The sequence below is a fragment of the Phascolarctos cinereus genome, unplaced genomic scaffold (assembly GCF_003287225.1).
Source record: "Phascolarctos cinereus isolate Bilbo 61053 unplaced genomic scaffold, phaCin_HiC Scaffold_2;HRSCAF=192, whole genome shotgun sequence".
In the NCBI taxonomy this organism is placed as follows: domain Eukaryota; kingdom Metazoa; phylum Chordata; class Mammalia; order Diprotodontia; family Phascolarctidae; genus Phascolarctos; species Phascolarctos cinereus.
In genome coordinates, this window is record NW_027555625.1 from 265,668,473 (window position 1) to 265,689,383 (window position 20,911).

The window sequence follows — 20,911 nt, forward strand, 5'->3', positions numbered from 1 at the left end:
AAGTATTCTGTATCCCAAGAGTGATTCCTAGTCTTTTTGGCAACTTGACAAATCCTTACTGTTTAATTTTCTTGTATGGCTTTTATGCACCTTGCCTTTGACCTCTTGTTGATGGATCCTCCCTCCATTTATCTCCTGGAATTAAAGGATGATTTGACTCCCCACCCAGGTTGGGCTTCATGATTAGCAACTTCAATGACATCTATAATAACTGAGACTCTCTCCCCAAAAGCTTGAGCAGCCCTATTTGCTTTCCTCATTCAAATTCCCCAGATAAATAACTGTGATCCACTACAAATTCATGCAGTTTCCCTTCAATTAAGATCTCTTATTCATTCCTTAGTCCTCTTAGTTGCTATTCTAAATCTCCACTCTCAAGCCCTTAATTCTAACATGATTTCCACCTAACATGGCTTTTATCTCCTAGTTTAGATACTGAAGCAATTTAATAGGAGCATGTTCATTCACACTCTACTGAATCTTAAAATCTCTTCATCTATATTTGCACTCTCATTTTTCTTCCCTAGTCTCAAAGAAAGGGTCCCCCCTAACCTTTTCTAAGGCTCTACCCTTCACCTTTGTGCTTTCCATCTCATCATGCCACTCCTATTTTAAGGCCCACCGCTGCCATCCTAATTCAGACCAAACAAGCTGGCCACCACTCCAGTTCACAGAAGCAGAGAGGTAGCATAGCAGGTGGCTGGGTCTGGAATCAGAAGATCTGAGTCTGACTCTTGCCTTGATGTGACTGAGGCAAGACACTTAATCTTTCTCAGCCAATTTTCTCAACAGTAAAATGTTTTAAAAGCTGAAATGAGATAACATATAAAGCATCTTGAAAACCTTAAGATGCTTTATGAATGCTAGTAATTATTATTATCACCTCTCACCAGCTATTATTCCAATAGCCTCTTAATTGGTCTCCCTGCCTCAGGTTCCTTGCCTCTCCAATTCATTATACAGACAGTTGCCAAAACAATCTTCCTACAACACAAATCCGACCATGTCATCCCCCTGCTTAAAAGCTCCAGTACCACCCTATTACTTCAAAGATAAAACAAACTCTCAAACAGTTTGACATTTAAAGCCCTTCACAATCTGGTTCCATCCTATTTTTCTAGACTGATCTCACATTATTTTCCCTCTCCCTGTCAAATTGCTCTGTGTTTCAGCCAAACTGGCCTGCTTGGTATTCACTTTGACATTTCATCTTCCCCCCACTGCTGTTGCACAAGCTGTCCCTAATGCAATGCAATGCTCTCCCTAACTTCCTTCCACTTTTTGGAACCCCTAGATTCTTTCAAAACTCAACTTGAATTACTCTTTACACAAAGATTTTCCTGACTTCTCTTTTTAGAGCTCTTTCCCTGCTCCACCCCTCCCCAATCACTTTTTATTTATCACGTCCTTTTTGTTTCCACCAGTAGAATAAGTTCCTTAAAGGCAGAGACTGCTTCCTATCAGTCTTTGTAACCTCTGGGCCTATGTTTGACGCATAGTAGACGTTTAATAAATACCTGAATTGAATAATTCTAGCCCAAGACACTACGAACTGCTGTAATGGTTTCTTTGCCTCCAGCCTACATTCTCTCCAATCTATTCTGCACTGCTGCCACCACTGTTTTCTTCACTGTTTCCCACAGCCTCTAAGATTATGTTCAAACACCATATCCCAATATTAAAAACTCTTTACAATCAGGCATCAATATACTTTTGTAACTTTATCACTATTCCCCAGTGAACCCTCTTTTTGACCATCTATCCCTGCCAAATTTCTTGAACATTCCTGCTTTACTTCAAACATGGCTTGCCTTCTTTCACAACTTTCACCAACTCATTATTAAAGCTCAAGTCAAACCTGTCAAGTTCTTTATCAGTTACTGTACCATGCAGGGGTATTTATCACATAAAAGAGAGGTTCTGGACCCATGATTTCATTGACATAGAGAAGTCCCAGATGAGGACATGTCCTCTACCAATACAGCTTGGTACCTTAGAGAATCACCTAGAACAGAGGTGCCAGGCTCAAGGTGAATGCAGGGGAGCAGATTAAAATGCAATTGGGAAATTATAAAAAATACAGAACAATATAGATAATGCTAATTTGTGGCTTTCTAAGTCAATAGGTACCCATTTCTATTTGAATTTGGCACCACTGCCTAGAAGACCAAGGAATTAAATGACTTGCCTCCTAACGCCTGAATAGAATCTGAACCCAAGTCCTCCTACTACAATCTAGGGGTGCTGAACCAATGTTGAGATCTAGGGGTGTTGGGAATCCCGAAATTCAAGGGCAAAAGACGTGGGTCCTGCCTTGAATGAATTCGACTCAAGCCTTCTTTCGGTCAGAGACAAGGTTTATTAAAACACCAGCTGGGGTGGTCAAGATTTTAAGAATCCACACTATTTGGCCAGATTTTAAGAATCTGAGCCTTTGTAATGAGAATAAGCAGGCCAGACTCTTCAGGCATCTGAGCCCCTTAATGGAGACAAGATGGACCTTTTATGCAGAAAGACTCTGGGAAGATCTGGATGTGATCTAGGAGAGTGGGGTGACTGGGAGATAACTGAGAAGGACCTGAAAGGGCCTGGTGTCCAAGGCAAACTCCACAGACCAGAGCCACGTGGAATGGGTCTAGATGGAATGAATCAAGGAGTAGCGGTCTAGGGTGGAGCCAGACGCAGACAATGAGGGCTGGGCTGGAGGTAACAGAGAATTGGAGACTGGGACAGGGTCAAAGCCAAGGTACAAGGACAGTTGAAAGAATTATACAGAGATGAGCCTCCAGGGCCAAGTGGGAGAATTCAGGAGGAGTTGTGGGAAGCAGTTTCTAAGGCCTATACCCATCACTCCCAGTTCTAAGCCTGGTTCTCTTTATCAACTCTGTCAAGCTGCTTTTCATCTGAAATATTTATCATATATACTGCCTTATTTTATTAGTTCTCTTATCTGCATTTGTCACAGAATTTCAGTTAGATGGTACCTCAGGGACCATCAAGTTCAACACATACCTAAAAAAGGCTCCTCTCTGTAATACAACTTCAAAGTACTTTTTCAACCTTCCCTTAGAGGTCTAAAGTGAGAGAAGCCACTATGTCCTCAATTTGCCTCTTTGTAACTTCTACACACTGATCATAGTTCTGCCCTCTGGAAACAAAAAGAACAAAACTTGAACAAGCCTCATCACTCTTCTTTGGGTAATAGTTCTTCAAGTATGTGAAGAGAACTATCATATCCCAGTACATTTTTTTTCTTTGCCAGGCTAAATAGTCCCAGTTTTTTTAACTGATCTTTATAAAGCACAAACTTGAGGTTGATCATTCTAGTGAACCTTCTTTGGATACTGTCCAAATTATCTACAACCTTCCTAGAACGTGATATCCAGAATAGTAATAACAATTATTATAATAAATATCTATGTAGCACTATGTGCCAAGCACTATGATGTGCTTTATAATTATCTCATTGTTCCTCACAATTCTATGAGGCAGGTGCTATTATTATTCCCATTTTATAGATGAGTAAACTGAAGCAAATAGGAGTAAAATGACTTGCTCAGGGTTACACAGCTAGTAACTATCTGAGCTCCTGACTCCAGGCCCAGCACTCTAACCACCTAGCCACCTTGCTGCCCCAAGATTCTAAATGGAATGTGACCAGGGCAGAGTACAGAAAGGCTATGGTTTCCTTACTCCTGGATGTTATCTGTACATTTCTTATTGAAACCCAAGATTGTATTTGCTTTCTTGGCTGTCCTATCACGCTGTTCATTCTGAGCTTACAATTCACTAAATCCTTCAGCCCTAGATATTTTACAGATGAATTATTGTCTAGTTTTGCTTCTGCTCCCCCATTATGTACTTGTGAGTGGAAGACTACATTTACTATATTTCAGCTTATTAGAATGGGCTTAATATTCTGACCTGTCAAGACTTTTTTGAATCATAACTGTCATGTATGTTAGCTATCCTTTCTAACTCTGTGTCATTTGAAAATTTGCTAAGCATGTCATCTATGTGTTTACCCAAGTCACTGATAAAAATGTTAAACAGCACAGGTCCAAGGATAGATGGATGTGAAGCATTACACTGGAGCCCTCCTTCTCAAGTTAACACTGACTCATGATGACTCAATGATTACTCTCTGGATCCAGCCACACAACCTGTGTGTCTACCTAACTGTACTGTCATCTCAGCTCTTATTTCTCCATCTTTTCAATAAGAATAGCATGAAAATCTTAAACTGGTTGGCCAGAATCTAAGTAAACCATATCCATAATATTCCCCTAGTCTACAAGTTTGAATAACCCTGTCCAAAAGTGATTAAGATTCATCTAGCACGCCTTGTTTCTGACAAAGCCATGCTAGATCCCTGTGACCTTTGTTTTTAAACAATCTCTTCACAATCTTTTCTTTTTTAGAGGGTGAGGCCTTTAAAAATCCAGCCTCAGATACTTCCCAGCTCCTGGGAAAGTCACTTAACTTGTCTGCCTCGGTTTCCTCATATGTAAAATGGGGATAATGATTGTACTTATCTCTCAAAGCAGTGGTGAGAACCAAATGAGATAACTGTAAAGTACTTAGCTAGGTGCCTGGCACAAAGTAAGCACCATCTAAATGTTAGCTATTATTATTATTATTGTGGTTATTATTATTTCAACTGATCCTCTCAAAAACCCTAGGAGGTAGGTGCTATTATTATTCTCATTTTATGGTTAAGGAAACTGAGGCAGATTTAGGTTTAAGTGGATGAGGAGAAATTGGAACTCAGGTGTTCCTAATTCTCTATCCACCTAGCTGCCTCTGGGTTAAGAGGAGGGGGAAAGGAAAGAAAATGGACATTATAAGTGGCCTTCTCAAGGAATTTACCCAAGAAAGGGAAGAGAAATATAGGACAACAGCTACCAGAGACAGTGAGAATGGGAGAGACAGGGGTGTGTTTGTAAGCAGTGGGGAAGCAGCCAGGAAACAGAGATTGAAGATTAGTGATAGCAATGGTAGACTTGAACTCAGATACTAGTAAACTTCAAGGCTTTGTTATAACTGATCTTTTATAAAGAACAAACTTCAGGCTCATCATTCTAGTGGACCTTCTCTGCATATTATCTAAATTATCTACAACCTTCCTAGAATGTGATATCCAGAATAATAATAATATATTATTATATAATAGATAACATTTATATAGCACTCCAAAACATAGTTATAAATTATATACATGTACCTTCTACTAAACGAATATATTATGTACAAGATAAGACATACAGTGTAGAATAACTAAGCCCAGAAGCCTCTCTCTCACATAACTGGCTATATGACACAGGGCAAGTCATTTAACCTCTCACAACTCTCTAAGACATTAAGTTGAAGAGAAGGTGCCAAACTGCATTGATACAAGGAGTTTCCTCATCAAGGAGTTCCTTATACCAATGAATTCTCATGTCCTATTTCTGTAAAACTATCCCCATAAAACATCCACAAAAAAATAGAAATAAGACAAGATGAAGATGAAACAGTATTTAATTTTAAAAATTTATTAGGGTCCTGACTGAATATGCTTCCGTATTTTAGAAAAATTTCTCTGCACATCCTGGCGATAGGGAGGACTTGTAAATTTATTTGGATACTTCAGTTGTGCTTTTGTATGGATGTGAGGAACAGCAAGAATTCCAAAGTTTGGCTAGACTATAGAGTACAAGAAGAGAAGTACTGTAAAATAAGGCTAGGAAGGTAGGTTGGGGCCAGGTTGTGATGGATTTAAATGACTGAGGAGTTTATATTTAATTCCACAGGTAACAGAAGTCATTAGAGTTGATTAATTGATGGGGAAGGGGGAAAGAAGGGGAAGAGAGAAAGGACAGATATGCCCTTTAGGAAAATTACTTTGGCAGTAGTGTGGAGGGAGGATTGTAGAGGGGTGAAATGTGAGGCAGGGAGACCCATAAGATTGCTGTTGTGACTGTCCAGGTGAGAGGTGCTGAAGGTATGAAGTAGGCTGGTGGCTTGTAAGAATGGAGAGAAGGGGCCGTGTTCAATATATTGAAGAAAACAAAAAACGACAAGATTTGGCAACTACTTGGGATAGGTGAAGTAAATGATCAAGAAGTCAAGAATGATGACGACACTGTGAACCTGAGTGTTACTGGCACCATCAACAGTAACAGTGAAGTTCTGAAGAACTGGTTTTAGAGAAAAGATAATGTAATAAGATGTGTGATGCAGATCATAACCCATACATACCTGCTCACCTTATGTAACTAGCTCTGTCCTAACTAAAATTAAAAATGGGAAAAGGGAAGTCTTATTCTCCATTCACACCCCAGGCTAAGGAAGGGCATTTTTGTCCAGGAAACCACTGGGATGGTAGGTGAAACAATAAAGCAGTCAACAGACTTGCCCTCTCCAGAGGCAAATGATGTGGTTTATCCTTGTTTTCAAAGATGAACAAACGGTGAAGTCCTGACTTGCATGTGAATTGGATTGAGGCAAGACAGAGTTGTACAAAGTCCTTAGCCTCGTTGTCTCTTTCAGAGTCATCAAAGTCCAGTGGCAAGACAAAAGTCAGGATGACTGGCAATGGCCTGGGATGCAGTGGATGATCCTGTAGTCTTCAATGTCCGACCAAGCTCTAAGTGCTCCACAGCGCCTGCTTCAGCAACCTTCATGGCTACCGGAACAAAATGTTCTCACACACCAGGGGAAAGTCTTTATATGCTGGGGTAGATAACCCCCTAACTCACTGACATGTTTGAGGCCCATCAGTTACCTTCAACCTGGGTCTGTCCATCTGCCAAAACAGTTTACCAGGGTAAACTTTGAATGCTACAGTTTCTTGGAGCCACAGGTGAGAGCTGGGGTGAATGGAAGACACCAAAAGTGGGATGAGTGGCCCTGAAAAGGACTCAGCAAGCCTTACACCAGAAGTGCTAATCCTCCCTGAACACTCCAGATTGCATAGGCTTTACTGCACTACCAGAGGAATCCATGACACACAAAAAAGCTGAGAACCTCTGTTCTCAGAGGAAAGCCATTAGAATATTGAATAGACTCTCTGCATGGAGGATTTACACAAAGGACATAGACAAGATCCAACCAGAATAAGGAGGTATTGTCTCCCCAAATATCCTACAAGGTCCTTAAGGTTAGAGTACATGTCTTACACTTGCACATTGCATATAAGCAATATTTGTTAATTGACAATAATAATAGCAACAGCTCACATTTATATATCACCTTAATATTTACAGAGAATTTGCATATAATCTTATTGGATGCTCACAACAATCCTGTGAGGTTGGCAGTATAGGTATGATTATCCCTATTTTACAGATGAGGAAACCAAAGCACAAAAAGTGAACTGACTTGCTCAAGGTTCCAGAGCTAGTAGTAAGTGGCAGAGGCAGGATTACAACTCAGGTCTGACTTCAAATAAGTATATTCTTCCCTCTACACTATAGCCACCTCTCTAAACTGATGCATCTAAAAACAAATGAATAAATAAATATATTTGTGAATTTTTGTAATGGCATTTGTGGTAATTCTAGACAGATACTTTATAATGTCACAAGGTCGAGGGCTGGGAATCCTTCATCCTAGGAGTTAAAATGGCAGACCATAAACACAAAATTAGATTCACACTGACCAGAGTTAAGAATCTGATTTCTTACAAAAGGAATCCACATGTATTCAGCCTGCCATTGAGGACACTTGGGGCAATATCTAGCTCACCAGGGCCTACTTTGGGTGGCTCCCTCGGTTGACCATGGCGGCAGACCATCAAGTTTTATGTCTAATCAAGGATCATTTTGGTTTTTCTCAAACACCAGCACATGTAGCCTAATTTTATCTGAGTACAAAGGCATTTGGATACTTGTGAGATATTTTCAATCAGACATATATGTAGAACAAAATATGCCCCAAACGAAATATCACACCGCCTAATAGGTTCTCAATCTTTATATGCCCCTATGCTCTAATCTACACCTCCAATTTAGGTGCAAAATTAAAATCAATTTGCACAAGATTCTAAGAGTGCTTAACTGTATAAAATGAAATATCTTGGAAATGCTCTTAAGAGGTCAACTTGTCAAACCTTCCTTTCCAATACAGGAATTCTTCCAGTACCATTTTAATGGGTTATCTATTTCTACGTGTACTTTCCAATCATATCTCAAAAGATGTTGTGAAAAATAAGAAGATGTACATGGGATAAAGGTATTATGTAAGCATAAGACATTTTTCAATTCTAGTCATAGCAGTACAAATGAAAAAAAAAAGTTCTTGATCTCACTATTCTGGAAAGCAATTTGGAACTATGCCCAAAGGGAGATTAAAAAAAAAGGGGGGGGGAAAGACCTATTTGTACAAAAATACTTATAGCAGCTCTTTTTGTGGTGGCAAAGAATTGGGAATTGAGGGGATGCCCATCAACTGGGGAATGGCTGAACAAGCTGTGGTATATGAATGTAATGGAATACTATTATTGTACTTTAAGAAATGATGAGCAGGATGACTTCTGAAAAACCTGTTAAGACTTACATGAACTGATGCAAAGTGAAGTGAGCAGAACCAGGAGAACATTGTACACAGTAACAGAAACACTGTATGATAAGCAACTATGAAGGACTTAGCTATTCTCAGCAATATAATGATCCAAGACAATTCAATTCTAAAGGACTCAAGATGAAAAAAACGTTATTTGCATCCAGAGAAAGAACTGATGGTGTCTGAATGCAGATCAAAGCATACTATTTTCACTTAATTTTTTTTGTTTTCTTTTATTATATTTCTTCTTTTACAACATGACTAATATGGAAATGTTTTACATGATCGCATATGAATATCCTATATCAAACTGCTCACCATTCTAGGAAAGGGGGAGGTGAGAGAGTGAGAAAATTCAGAATTCAAATTAAAAAAAAAAGAATGCTAAAATTTGTCTTTACATGTTTAATTGGAAAATAAAATACTATTAAAAAAAAGAAAAAGCAGTTCTAATTTAGGTGTTACTATCAAAAGAAGAAAATGCTGCCCTTATAAAAAGGCCTGTTTTTTACACAGATATCAGGGATACTCATCTGTGCCCGTCAAAACACTTTTATTCCTCCAAGTCTCAATTCAGACATGACTTCTGATTGCCTGTGTTAGAAGCCTTCTTTTCCTTCTCAAATTTTTATCTAGGTTTCCCGAGTCCCCATCACATCCTATCCTATACTCTTATTTGATAGCCTTACAAATATCTAAACAGTTGCCAGATTTTGTCAATTCTAACACAATATTGCTCAAATCTATGTCCTTCTCTCTATTCATAGAACCATATCGCCTCTTGCCTAGACTACTGTTAAGTTTCCTAATTGGTCTCCCTTCCTCCTCTGTCCCTTCTCTAATTCATTCTTCACAAGGCTGCCAAAGTGATTTTCCTAAAGCACAAGTCTGACCATGTCACTCCCCTGATCAATAAATTCCAGTGGCTTCCTATCACCAAGCAAATATGAAGTCTCATGTCTGGAGTTTCAAAGCCCTTTACACTATGGTTCCCACTTACTTTCCAGGCTTATTAAACATTATTCTCCTTCATGAATTCTATAGTTGAGTCAAACTGGCCTCGTTGTTCCTCTACCATAATGATCCATTTCCTGCCTTTGCAGTCTGTTTTGGGGGGAGGGAGAGTTTCCCAGGGTCCATATCCCGTCATCCTTATGCTTGGAATGCTCTCCCTCCTCACTTCTATCTCCTAGATTACATAGTTTCCTTCAAAACTCACTTCAAATAACACCTTCTACATGAAGTCTTTCCTGACTCTCCCCATGCTCTCACTCCAGCTGCTTAGCTTGTATTTATTTTGTCCATTTTTATGTGTGTAGATGCTTTCTCCTCCAATAACATGTAAGTTCCTAGAGGAAAGGGCCTGTTTCATTTTTGTCTTTGAGACCCCAATGTTTAGTACAATGCCTCACACACAGTAAATGAACAAATGTTTGTTGACTTTAGGAAGTTACAGAAGAAGGAAGATTGAGAATATTACCATAGCCATTGAGATAGATAGTAAACAAAACGTGCAAACTATTTCATTAAGGTAAAATATTAGAAAATATTTGCTTGTCTGGAAAGATATGTCAGGCAACCAGAGGTGATGAAGATTCACCCATCCTGTAAGACTGTAAAAATTCCTTTTGGGCAGGGAACAGATTCCCTTTGTCCTTACTGCTCCTCTAGCTTTGCTCTCCCAGAAGTAGGCCTCCCATAGTGGGTGCATAATAAATATTTGCAGAATGTTTACTAACTCTAAGGAAGGGAAAGAAGGAAGGAAATAAGCATTTATTAGGAGCCTCCTATGCCCTAGGCATTGTGCTAACCATTTTACAAATACTTCATTTGATCCTCACAACAACCTCGAGAAGCCAGTAAAATTATTATCCCCATTTTATAATTAAGGAAATCAAGGCAAACAGATGTTAAATTACTTGCCCAGGATCACAAATCTAGTAAGTGACTGAGGCTGGATTTGGATTCAGGTCTTCCTGAATCTAGGCCCAGTGCTTTATCCACTATGCCACCTAGGAACTAGGTATTCTTAGTGGGAAACCATTATTACTCCAGTTTGAAATTTAATAAATTATTACAGTTAATCATTTAAAGAGACTGGTTTAAATTCTTCCAAGCCTAAGAGCTTAATTCCCTTCAAGTTTAGAGATTAAGGGCTTACCCAAAGCTAGCCCTGGAGAAGGTCAAAATGACTAGTAAATGTAAAAAGCTGGGACCTAAAGCCAGGACCTCTGATTCTAAGTCCAGCGCTCTGTCTATGACACCACATTACCTACCACTCTTATTTCTATATAATGATATCCTCTGATATTAGAAAACAGACCTATAGCATGCCTAATGCAAAAAGAATTCTATATTCTATCTTAATAAAGCCAATAATATTTTCACTTATTTCTGTTAATCAATTAATCTGAGGTTCAGGTAATTTTCAATATATGAAGAACAAGTTGAAGATTCCGGCATTTCACTCACTCATATCTTGTCATTAGATAACATGGTCATGAAACTTTACTAAGAGTTAAAACAGTTTGATCAAAAGTTTTAGGAAGAGAGTGATTCTTGTGCCCAAATATTTTCACAAAGGTAGAAAAAACACCTAAGATAACAGTTTTAAATTCCTGCTGACAGCAGACAAGATTCTAATTTTCTAAGAACTGATGGTTCTAAAGTACTTAAAAGATTATTCCACCCTTTAATACAACTAACCGAAATTTTTTTCTACATCTAGAACAAATTCCTTCTCATAAATGTGATCTTCAGGTTTGTTCACTGAGTTGTAAACTAGGATGTCCTGAAAGGTGAACACATCTGGGTTTTATCTTAAGAATTTGAGTATTTAAAGCTAATGCTGAATAACTCTTTAAAAATTCAAAATGATTTGCTTTATACACCATTAGAGGACCATAGAATTGTGTACAGCCAGATCCTCACTGGTAATGAATCCTCTTTAGTGGCTGTATATAATTTAAATCACAATGCATATTTCCATTGGGCTGGAATCAATTACCAGGTTTTACCATAATTATAACCTCAAATTGTGTGAATTCTAAAATAATCAGTTCTTCTATAACACATTTCAAAAATGTGAGTTTGTTTCAACACAAATGAAATATTAGATTACACTTCAAGTTTACTTTTGTGTGATTTCTTCTGAGAGAAACATTGAAAATGCAGAAAACCACCACTTCACAGTAACTCACAAACTGCAATCCTTCAGAAGCCCACTTTCACAAGCAAACTTCAGGTCTCTGTCAAGGTAAAGTGTCATTTTGTTATATATCGTCTTGATGCAGTAGGAGCAGGCTGGTGAAGACCACATCTATCCTTACTTCTAGGACCCCCTTATAGCCATGGACTCCAGACTAAGACCCAGCACTGCTTACCTGCAGCCTGAGGAAGGCAGGGGTGAGTGGGGGTAGAGATCCGCAGGCCAAATGGAAGGCCAAGCAGCAGCCCTAGGTTTCAGGTGAAGTCGCTATTTATTTTAGTATTTATGTATTTCTTAACTTCATTTAACATGTATAATATTAAGGTACCATAATTTCCTATCTCTTTTTTATGTGTCATTGATGAAGTTTTTGAGCTTTTATCCCTTAACCCTATTTCCCCATAAGCTCTGTGGTTTTTATTGTGTGATTTTGCATAAAGTTGTACTTTTTGGGAAAGCATATGTAGCATGAAAGTAGAACTGCGTATACATCCAACCACTTCAAGGGATTCATTATTTGCACTAATCGGGGAGGGGAGGGGTAGGGCTAAGGCTACATAGCTATATACTAGTCTCACAGGAAATGATATCAATCTCAAAGAAAAGATTATTTCTTAAGACAAAGTAGAAGTGCTCAGTGGCTAGTTTCTTTTCTGAACTATTCAGAGGCTCAGTTACTATTTGCAAAATGCAGTGTAAGAAAAATTTGCCTTTATGAACATCCAGTTCTTTATTATACTGAAAAATTCCACAGTCTTGCAGTACTAAGAAATGCCTTAATCATTCTCCTTATTTTTTGTATTCCTAAACTTTTAATGAATGAAACAGTAACATGGTTTTGACCCTGAGAGCTGTCAAGTAAACATCAACAGTTTCTTAAAAAAGAAAAAAAAACCCACAACAAAAACCAAAAGAAAACAAACGTGCCTTACATGTTTATTGAAGAAAATGGAACACCTAGCCCCATGACCTTATCTCTGATGCTAATGCCAGGAAAACAAATGATGAAATGATGTTGTCAGACCCAATATTCAGGTTTATCTAACAAAGTTTAGCTAAAAACTTACATATCTGGAACAAATCCAGGCAAAAGGGAAATTTTATTTCTGATTATTGGGGCATAAGATATATCCTTTATCAAGTTAGAATGATTCCTCTCATAATTCTTTTATTTGCCACCACTTGGGCTTATGAAATAATTCATAATTTAAATGACTTCACTCAAAACAGATATAAATTAAATTTGCATAATTTTGTAATTTAGCTAAAGGAAGAAATTCAGTATGCAGCAAAGAAAGATATTTTTAGAAGAATACATGGGAAAATAACAAGTTAGAGGGGAATCTCTCGTTCAAATACAGAGTAAGTTTTTGTACACCACACAGGAATTCCTAGTCCACAGATGAGGATATGCTTCATAACAGAGGTTTAAACATTTCTATCTTAGACTTAATCTTTGAAAGTAAAAGGGGAAAGCTTTCATTTTCTTTTTAAAAAGATTTAGCCAAAAATGGCAGGTAGAGAAGAAATTATATTAACATTACATTAGAAGCACTAAGGAAGGAAAAATGACCTATGTATGGAATGAGCAATACTCTTGGGCTGTCACTTGAATTTCTTAATTTCTTAACCTGCAAAATGGGAACACTGGAATAATCTATTTCAAAATGTGTAGACTAAGAGCAAAAAAATTTAAGTTGCATAAAATGCCATTAAGAACTTTCATTCCAATATGTTCTAGGCATTCCATACACTAGGGTGTAAGATCAACAATTTAATACATGTACATGTTTTATTACCTTACCTGTAAGCAGTAGGTGAAAACAAAGTTTATTTTTTTAGATGTGCCATATTGATCTAGAGTTCTGGAAGTGATGGGTCAGAGGTACCAACCATTAAAAAGATTTATGTGGAAAGCCAGACATAATGTTTAGAGTGGTGCCATGTAGGAAGAAATAAAACATGAATCTCTTCCTCCTCTCTGCCACCCCCCCCCCCATAAAAGGGTTACCTTACATTATGGATTTTTATTAGATATGAAATAAAGAAAACATAAAGCAGTAATGTTTACCTAACAGTAGTCAACAGAGGCAAACAATAAAATCCAGTAAAGCCTCATTTTCCAGTGGTAATTTCAACTGTGCTTACTACCTGCCTCAACTTGGTCAAGTCCCTTAATCTCTCTAGATCTCAGATCTCAATTTCCTCATCTGTAAAACAGGGATTGAGACTTAATAACGTCTGAGGTCTTTTCTAGTTGTAGATCTATGAACCAGAATCCTGCTAGTGTCTCAAAGCCATTTGTATATTTTTGTGTGATAGTTCCTGTCTCTTCACCACTCTCGGACTGTAAACTCAGTTCAGCTGGTAGACTATCCAATCTGGCATGTAACTATTTTAAGAAATAGACCAGCACATGGATATTGAAATGAGTGCTTTTTCCCTTCAGAATAACCACCTTGACAGCCATATTTTTTTCTGGACGTCCTCTTTCATCAGTGCTTTCTGAGACAGAAAATCCAATCTTAATGTCACACCTCTTAGTCACACTTCTTCGTGGGCCAAAAAACTGCGACCCAGCACAATACTTCAAATGACTTGGCTACTTCCAAAAATCAAAATTATACTCTAAGGATGAAGTGGTCACATGTGAGGATATTCAAAACACTGTGCTGTGGATTCTGAAGGCAATTCTACGAGGAATTCCAGAAATGTTTTGAGGAATGGAAAGATCAGGAAAAGAATCATACAGTATCCCCAAAGCAACTACTTGGAAGGAACCACACTCATTTGAACATTCTGATGTTCAACTAAACATATCAATCACATTCTTTACACTAACACCTGGAAAAAAGACTAGTGTAAGCCATATGAAAACAACAGCAATTCTTATCTTTCTGGCGAGTAGGGCAAAGTAGTCATGGCCAACCAACACCTACTGGTAAAACTGAAGAGCAGCTAACGTTCTTTCCATAAGAACCTCAATAATACAAAGGAATGAGGAGAAAAAACACCACATACGAACCCAAGAGAGACTACCACACCACCCTCCTCTGAGATGCAGTACAGTGTACTGGAAGGAGAGCTGGAGCTAGGTCAGGAGAGACCTTGGCTTGAATCCCACTGGGAGTTACAGTTTCCCGACCTAAGTATGGGGGATAATAACATTCGTCGTATCCAACGCAAAGGGCTATGTAAGGCCCCAAAGATATAATGTTTGTAAAGTGCTTTGAAAACAACTGAATGCCATATAAATGTCAACTATTATTGTTGTTGTTATTGTTTCCAGCTTTTCCAACAGGTTCAGGTAGAAAGGGTCTTGGGAAAAGTCACTAACCACTATCATTCCTTTATAGTCTATGGAACATTAAACGTAAAATAATGAAAGCAATTTTTCATGAGATTGTTTTCTATGGGATCAGCAAGATATTGATGGTAACTCAGACATGAGTTACCCACATGCCCAATTAAGTGAAAGGGAAAAAAATACACAGAAAGAAATCTGGATTTAAAAAAGCATAACAGAGATTCTAAATTCTCTGAATTAACAACTGAAAGCCAAAAGATTCAGTCCAAACAGCAATTCAATAACAAAAAACTCTATACTCTCTGAGTCTTGGGAAGTAAAGAAATAAAAGGTGAGAGCCCTGGAAGGAGAAGGATGTAGAAATTTTCCAATCATCTATAAGGACACAAGAAGCCCAACACGATGAAAATCTAAGTTGGGTCAAACATGAAACTGCTTATCTCCCATTGACATACTGAATACTATTCTTTAAGTTCTTGTGCAACAATATTATTATCAAAGTGATTATGGATAATAGTTTAGGTTGTGATGATGGCCTGGTTCCAGTACAGCTTAATGGTGAAGCTCTGCGGGATATTAAACTGTATTTGTAATATGGGGATTTGTTAGAATGCTCCTTGAGGGCAGAGATTGTTTTTGCTTTTCTTTGCATGCTCAGTGCTTAGCAAGGTGCCTATCACAGCAAGTGTTGAATAAATGCTTGTGGACTGACTACATAACAGCAAGTTTCTGATGCATAATTCTAGCCATCAAGTATTTGACAAGCACTAAATTTTAGTAACTTACTTGTAACTAGTAACTTACATGCTTCATCTCCACTGTTTCCATGTATAATCTATATTGAACACTAAGTCCAGACTTCTTCCTCTTTTTTTGGGGGGGGGTTAGGCAATGGGGTTTTAAGTGACTTGCCCAGGGTCACACAGCTAGTAAGTGTTATGAGTCTGAGGCCAAATTCAAACTCAGGTCCTCCTGAATCCAGGGCCGGTGCTCTATCCACTGTACCACCTAGCTGCCCCTAAGTCCAGACTTCTTAAGGATAACCTTTCTACAGTTTCTGGTAGTAATGACCTAGCCCTGAACTATGATAATAAACCCCACCAAAACAAAAACAAAAACAAAAAACCCCCACAAGTCAGGCATGTCCGATGCTTCTTTGTTGACATATTGTTCATCTGGATGTCACTCATGGAGGGCCTTTTTTGATTCAACTCTTAAACATAAGTCATTTCTTAGGTTCAATCTAGAGGTAAGCCCCTTTCAGTTACATCTGATCCAATACTTGTGCCCATTTTATCTGTTACTACTGTCCAGCAAAAGTGTTATGTGCTTATTCTAAAAGTTTTTCAGTAGGTTTTTGACTTATCACGTGTTCTAAGAATATCTACTAATCCTTTTCCTCCTTTTTGGCATGGAAATGTTAATCATTTTTATAGATGCCTTAGGGCGATATAGCCTGAAATTTGTTAACATCACGTATTTTTTGTTAGGTCATTTTCCAGATGTGTTACTGTTCCTTTTAAAATTCCCAAGGTTTTATACTACCCCTACTACCACCACCACTACTAGTGGCAGTATTATGTAGGTGCTAATTACTTTCAACTTTTTCTATCAGCTTTGATTTCAGAATGCCACAAAGTTTCTTTACTATATTCAGCCACAGCCTTCTCCTTGTTATCTTCATATTCAATATGTTTTGCCTGGTGGAGACTAAGGTATTTGTAGGCATCACCTTCAATCATACTCTATATTTAAACTTGAAGCTGTCATTCTCCATCTTTTCTTGGTTATACATTTAGAATTTTACACCTATCAAGTTCAAATTACATTCTGGTATCACTGGAGAAAGATCTGTTTCAATGGAGCCATAAAGCTTGACACCATCTCATCCATACATTGATATTCTTATTTGATTCCTTTAATTTGGAAACCATACTTCATTCTATTTAGGAAATACGATAACGTACTTAAAACTAGAGAGAAACGTGATGGTCTTAAACTGTCTTTCTGAAAAATATGATGTTTTATATTAATTATTCTTGAGATTATTGTGTTGGTGGCATATGTTAAACACGAAATTAGTTATCCATGTGAATGTGAAATCCATGTGGATACTATCAATTTATTTTATATATTTCTAGTTTGTGAAGAGAGTGGGACCAAGTCAGAGTCTTTGTGATAATCAACAAAGACAATATGTTATAGTTTTTTTGGGTTATATTGTCTCATAATAAGTTGCTCTTTATACCACTCGGATTTTTTTGAATACCCTTTTTGTTCATGAGTTAATTATTATTTTCTTATAAGTAATTACAGATGTTTTCTTCATAGTAAAAGCTGCAAATGTTTTGGTATAAAGTATACAAGGAAATACTTGTCCTATATTTGGAGAGATCACTTGCATTCTCATCTTTGATAACAGATGATACCTTCTGTTAAGAAAGATGGAACCAGGCATATATTATTAGAAAGGTGCCTTATGCTGCCACTTGGAAGCGTTTAGAAAACTGTGGATCTTCTTTTGCCTCAGCATTTTCCAGTTTTGTAGAGAGGCTAGATTTCCAGTTACTTCCTTTGACATACCTGTTGTCATTTGCTAATTAATAATATGTAAGCTTTCTGCTTCCTGTTTGATCTAACTTGCACTTTTGTTGTTCTGTACTTCCTGAAATGAATCATGTGATCCTTGTTCTAGGGTTCCCTCTTATCTGATCTTTTCAAGAATCTACAGTATAGTTTTTGTTGGAATTGTTTGGTTTTGGGGGGGTTGCTTTGATTCTCTGTACCATTTAACCTATTGACTTTTTCTTTAAGTTGTTAATTAGTCCACCCTCTCCTCAGCAACCAAAGTGATCTTCCTAAAGCTCAGATCTTACCATACTTCTTTTATTCAATAAACTCCCGTGGTTCACTATTATCTCCAGAATCAAATATAAAATCCTGTTTTAAAACTCTTCACAACCTAACCCCTTCCTATCGCTGCAGTCTTCTTATATTTTGCTCCCTTTCATGTGTTCTACAGTTCAGCGAAACTGCCCTTCTTGTTATTCCTTTCACATGATACTCCTATCTCCTGACTCTCTGTTTCTCAGGAGCTGTCTCCCAGGCCTAGAACGCTCTCCCTCTTCATCTCTGCCTCTGCCAGTTCGTCTTTCCCCTCTCTTCCCCTCCAGAACCTTCTGATATCACCTCCAATTTGCCCCGTTTATATACATGGATAGATTATCATCTATGTACATAGTTGCCTGCACGCTGTTTCCCCCATTAGACTGTGAGCACTTCGAGGGCAGGGATGTTTTTGCTTTTCTTTATAATCACAGTGCTTAGTGTGGCGCATGGCTCGTGGTAAACACCTAAAAAATGCTTCTTGACTAATTCTGGGAATCTAGACTTTCTAATGGTTTTGTTTTTCAGATTCCTTTCTGCATGTTTCTTTCCTGTTGCCTTTATCTGAGTAAAACAGTATTAAAGTTTTTACCTGACGCAATTTTCCAATGCCCTTCCACAGATCTGTAATAGCTCTCCCAAGGTACTTTTGCCACAATGATGTTTGACATTTGCTCTTAGGGGCATTTTTTAAGAGCTCCACTTTTCTCCTTATGATTCTTACCATGGCAACAGCTGCCACATATACTGCTGTGAGCAGGCCCTGAAATGTCTTGATACTTTGTCAAATGCCGTGAAAGAATGTCCTGATTCATGATAGTCACAGCAGATACCAGCTTTTTAAAATTGCTGTTTTGGTGTAATTGCTCTGCTAGTTAGATTCATGCCATCAAGTACCTACAAAAGAGACTTTCTGAAATTACAATTTAAGTATGTCCATCTACCTCATCTGTTCTGTTATTAGGTATACTTTCTGGGGTTAATATTGTCAAGATTTTTAATGACCTGAGGTTATTCAACTTTTTCCTCTTCTGATTTTGGTAGCTCCTCAATTTCATCTATTATTTAATCTAATATAAGCTTAGAAATATGGTTATTATTTTGTGCTGGTCCTTTACTAGTTGGCAAATGTCCATGTGACTTGGAGCTGAGCACACCATTAACAAAATGCATAAACCCGTTTCCCACAGATGTTTGCAATTTTGTTATGTGATAGTATTAGCACATAATCAGAGTATTCCTATCTATATTCCACTTCAAGTACACTTATTGTGTGTCCACTTCGGTGGTCAGGGCTACCTGCACTGAACAGTCCCATCAGATGGGGTACTGACAGGTATTTCTGAGTTGTTCCAATGTATCTTGCTTTCTTTCCTGTGGCACCCAAACCTTGAGCAGGGTCAGCCAGCAAAACTATAACACCCTATTTCTTTGACTTTTTAGAAGCAGTCATAACAGTAATCCAATCAGTGGTGGCACCAGAGACCAACTTGCCTGTTTTTCAGGGTTCTTGCCAGGCCTTCTCAGGACATCTGAAGTTTCCACTGTACGTCAGCTCTGGTTAGCATTCTCCTACCTTGCTGCTATCTCCTGTTCCTCCTCACAGTATGATGGGCCAGGGATTATCCTGATCTATACCTTCTGAAAATATCCATATGCCAACATTCAAGTTCTCAGAGGACTCAATTCACATATGTACACAAATGGATGGAGGACTAAGTCAACCAAAACCTTGCCTCTAGTCAAACTACTTCAAACCTGATACTTAGAACTAAATAAAGTCTTCATTTCAAAGACAAGCCAGCACTGAAAAGAATTTTATCTTATGAAGGCAAATAAGACATGAGCACCTGGGGAACAGCTAAGAAAGTAATATTCAATTCTTAGAATTTCATCTCAAATACTTCCTCTACTATTCCTAATAAAAATGAGAAGTTCAAGAGAGTACTTGAAAAAAGGAATTTTAAATAGATTCACAAGAATCTGAAAGGATCGCTATCTTTTAAAAGGCAACTTACCTCCATCATCCAAAGGTCGTTTTTGTACTCCATAACCATAAACCGAAGGGTCCACTAGGGGTGTGGAATTATTCAAGTGAGGAATTGCATCTCCAATTTTAGCAGCAATCTGTAGTGAGAAGAAAATTAACAATAAGTCAGAAATATAAAATCATGTCTACATTTGAGGGAGACAAATGAAGCCCTTCTTAAAAGGCTGTTATCCATTTCTCCCTTTTACTTAGGGTTAAAGATAGGGAATGCCACAATGATACAAACATTTTTAAAAATCATTATTAGCTAGCTTTTCTTTTGCGATTTTTGAACATGTAGCTCTAAGGAAAAAAGAAGTCTCCCTCAAAATGTGTATTATGCTATACTTTGGAACAAATCCATAACTTTTAAACTAATATTTTTATAAGTGTGATATCTCCAGGAAACCTGGCATATAACATGAAACATTAGGGAGTACTGGTTCTTATTATAAAAATATTCACCAGAGAGTTTCTTTCAAAAATTGCAAGACTCCCCAGGCATATCTCAAAAGACTTTATTCACACACAAAAAAAAGATCTCTCTAAGGAAACACATCCGTTGAAGCTAACTTTTACTTACATCATTCCAAAGGCCCCCAAAATTAATAGGCTCGGCTGAGAGGCTTCCTCACAGGGTTCATATGTTCCCTGTCCCAGATATGAAGTGACAGTTCTTCATCTCCCTAAGTGAAAAACTCTCTCAGCATTCTGAGAGACAAGAGAAGTTCCCACATGGTCAACTTTCCCTTTTTTGAACTCTTACAGAATTTTGTTGATATCTTATCCTTTTAAAATTGATTTCCCCTACCAAAGACTGTAAACTCTTGGAATGGAGGCCGTGCCTTCACTTATTCTTTTATTTCTCTTAACACAATGCTTTGCTGAAATGAGTAAGAAGAAACTTATAAAGAGATTTCAAGTCAATTCAACTTTT

The 20,911-nt window shown here is 37.8% G+C and overlaps 1 protein-coding gene across 3 annotated transcripts in view; it reads right to left on the reverse strand.

Moving 5' to 3' along the window:
• FUBP3 (far upstream element binding protein 3) overlaps positions 1 to 20,911 on the reverse strand; it is a 72,894-nt gene that overhangs the window by 41,070 nt on the left and 10,913 nt on the right. For all 3 annotated transcript variants that reach the window (XM_020973553.2, XM_078149995.1, XM_078149994.1), the window contains exon 2: positions 19,964 to 20,072. In XM_020973553.2, the coding sequence (XP_020829212.1) occupies positions 19,964 to 20,072 (109 nt within the window). The remainder of the gene's footprint in view (positions 1 to 19,963; positions 20,073 to 20,911) is intronic.